The sequence below is a fragment of the Aegilops tauschii genome, chromosome 2 (assembly GCF_002575655.3).
Source record: "Aegilops tauschii subsp. strangulata cultivar AL8/78 chromosome 2, Aet v6.0, whole genome shotgun sequence".
Classification (NCBI taxonomy): domain Eukaryota; kingdom Viridiplantae; phylum Streptophyta; class Magnoliopsida; order Poales; family Poaceae; genus Aegilops; species Aegilops tauschii.
The window spans coordinates 586,812,895-586,815,388 of NC_053036.3; the positions used below are offsets into that span (position 1 = coordinate 586,812,895).

Genomic DNA, 2,494 nt, shown 5'->3' on the forward strand with positions numbered 1-2,494 from the left:
TGGGAGCAGCCACAGGTTCTCACGATGTCACATGTCAACACTTTATGCGGGAAACACACTTTTAATCCGGTATATCTTTCAAGCGCTGATTAGTCTAGGACTGGCGAAAAGGCACACCACACGTCGTATCCTTTGAACCATAATATGCGTGCGCCGGAATTTCACTGGGAGGCCTATAAATAGCATGTTACACCGCTGCATACGCCATATAACACCAAGCTAATTTCACGTACGGCAACACTGGCTAGCCACATCTACACCTAAGTGAGTCCTCAGCTCAAGTATATCAGGCGAGAGCGGCCGGCGGCGATCAAGCATGTCCTCGAGGGATCCGCTGATCGTCGGGAGGATCGTCGGCGACGTGGTCGACTACTTCGACGCGTCGGCGCGGCTCAGGGTGCTGTACAGCAACCGCGAGATCACCAATGGGTCCGAGCTGAGGCCGTCGCAGGTGGCGAACCAGCCGACGGTACAGATCACAGGGCAACCCGGATCACTCTACACGCTGGTGAGTGCTCATATATACGTTACCATAGATCATCATTCGTTTTTACCATGCATGCATGAATGCACCGTGCAGGCGTAAATAACGTGTGCCATGTTTATTTGTTACTAGGTGATGGTAGACCCTGATGTACCTAGCCCAAGCGACCCTTCCCAACGGGAGTACCTCCACTGGTACGTGCATCATCATGCACTACAAAAAAAAATCACTCACTTTTTCTCAAAAAAAAATCACTAATTTGTACTACCAGCTAGTTAGGCTAACTGACCCAGTTTAATTTCTTGCCTGCATATACAGGTTGGTCACAGACATACCAGAACGATGTGACGTGAGCTGTGGTAAGAAATTGATCTATCAAGGACATGTATATATCCTTGTCTTTTATAGTATGAAGGAAAAAAGCCACCCAGCCGGCATTAAAGACCTCTGTGTGTTTGTGCATGCAGGAACTGAGGTGGTGCCGTACGAGAGACCGCAGCCGACGGCGGGGATCCACCGTGTGGCGTTCGTGGTGTTCCGGCAGACGGCGCGGCAGGCGATCTATGCACCAGGGTGGCGCTCCAACTTCGTAACCAGGGACATTGCGGAGTGCTACAGCCTCGGCGCTCCGGTCGCCGCCGCCTACTTCAACTGCCAGAGGGAGGGCAGCTGCGGTGGCCGGAGGTACCGGTGAAGCAGCAAAGCTGGCTCTACGTACGTACGCGTGATCGCTCCATGCAGATGTGTCACACAAAATAAATAAGTAAATGGATAAATATGTGTCTAGGTAGCTGCTTCTCAAACTTCCTGTGTAGTACTGGCTATCTATCTGGACCGGCCGTATGTAATTGTCCGAATATATATTGTGCACTTGGTGCATGACCTAAACAAAACATTAAATAATTTTAGGGAGCGTCTATAACTCGTCTACACCTGCCATCATTGTGATTTGAACTGGATTTTTCGCTTCTCCTCTCCCTCGTCTACGTTGATTTTTTTTGGCTGGGCTAAGAGCATCTACAGCCGGGGCTTGGCAAATCCGACCCGCTGTACATCTGCGGACGCACCCGGACATGTCCGTGGACAATGACCGATAAGCCTTCATATTTTGTCCGCTACATCCAAATATCTCAAATCTATACAAACCCTGCAAAATAAACATCTACGTACTACATAGATATCCTATCTACCCTACACTACTCGCCACCGGAGATGTCCACGATCTCTGTGCTGGGTTCTGAGTAGATGGCCGCCTGCGGCAACTCCGGCTCATCATAGGACTCGGGACTCATTAGAGGCAAAGATTTCGTCGATCTCCGCCCCCTGCTGGCGGAGGAAGCGACGGTTAGCCGCCACTGCGGCCTTCGACTAGATGGAGTCCAAGATGGCTGAGGGAGTCCTGGACTAAGGGGTCGTCGGGCGTCTGGCCTATTATCCATGGGCCGGACTGATGGGCTGTGAAGACATGAAGGCCGAAGACCGTACCCGTGTCCGGATTGGACTCTACTTGGCGTAGAAGGCAAACTTGGCGACCGATTATGAAGAATCCTTCTTATGTAACCGACTCTATGTAAAACCCTAGATCCCCCGGTGTCTATATAAACCGGAGGGGTTAGTCCGGAAAGGACACACATTACCATAGTCATATAAGCTAGACTTTTAGGGTTTAGTCAGTACGGTCTCGTGGTAGATCAACTCTTGTAATACTCATATTCATCAAGATCAATCAAGCAGGAAGTAGGGTATTACCTCCATAGAGAGGGCCCGAACATGGGTAAACATCGTGTCCCCCGTCTCCTGTTACCATCGATCCTAGACGCACAGTTCGGGACCCTCTACCCGAGATCCGCCGGTTTTGACACCGACATTGGTGCTTTAATTGAGAGTTCCACTGTGTCGTTGATGAAAGGCTCGATGACTCGCCTTGTCCTTAAAGACAACATCACCGCCGGGGTAGCTCTTGTTGGGGAACGTAGTAATTTCAAAAAATTTCCTACGCACACGCAAGAT

General features: G+C 50.4%; 1 protein-coding gene across 1 annotated transcript; it reads left to right on the top strand.

Moving 5' to 3' along the window:
- The first annotated feature begins 316 nt into the window (after positions 1 to 316).
- On the top strand, positions 317 to 1,178 carry LOC109779579 (protein FLOWERING LOCUS T-like). The gene is made up of 4 exons (XM_020338217.3): positions 317 to 508; positions 617 to 678; positions 803 to 843; positions 952 to 1,178. Exons 1-4 carry the CDS (start codon positions 317 to 319, stop codon positions 1,176 to 1,178), a joined length of 522 nt encoding a protein of 173 aa, XP_020193806.1.
- Positions 1,179 to 2,494: the final 1,316 nt, after the last annotated feature.

Excerpts from the sequence above, each read along its gene's own strand:
- LOC109779579 (XM_020338217.3), top strand. The coding sequence starts at position 317 with ATGTCCTCGAGGGATCCGCTGATCGTCGGGAGGATCGTCGGCGACGTG. Across the intron at positions 509-616 it reads CCGGATCACTCTACACGCTG|GTGATGGTAGACCCTGATGT; the intron begins GTGAGTGCTCAT and ends ATTTGTTACTAG. Across the intron at positions 844-951 it reads ACGATGTGACGTGAGCTGTG|GAACTGAGGTGGTGCCGTAC; the intron begins GTAAGAAATTGA and ends TTGTGCATGCAG.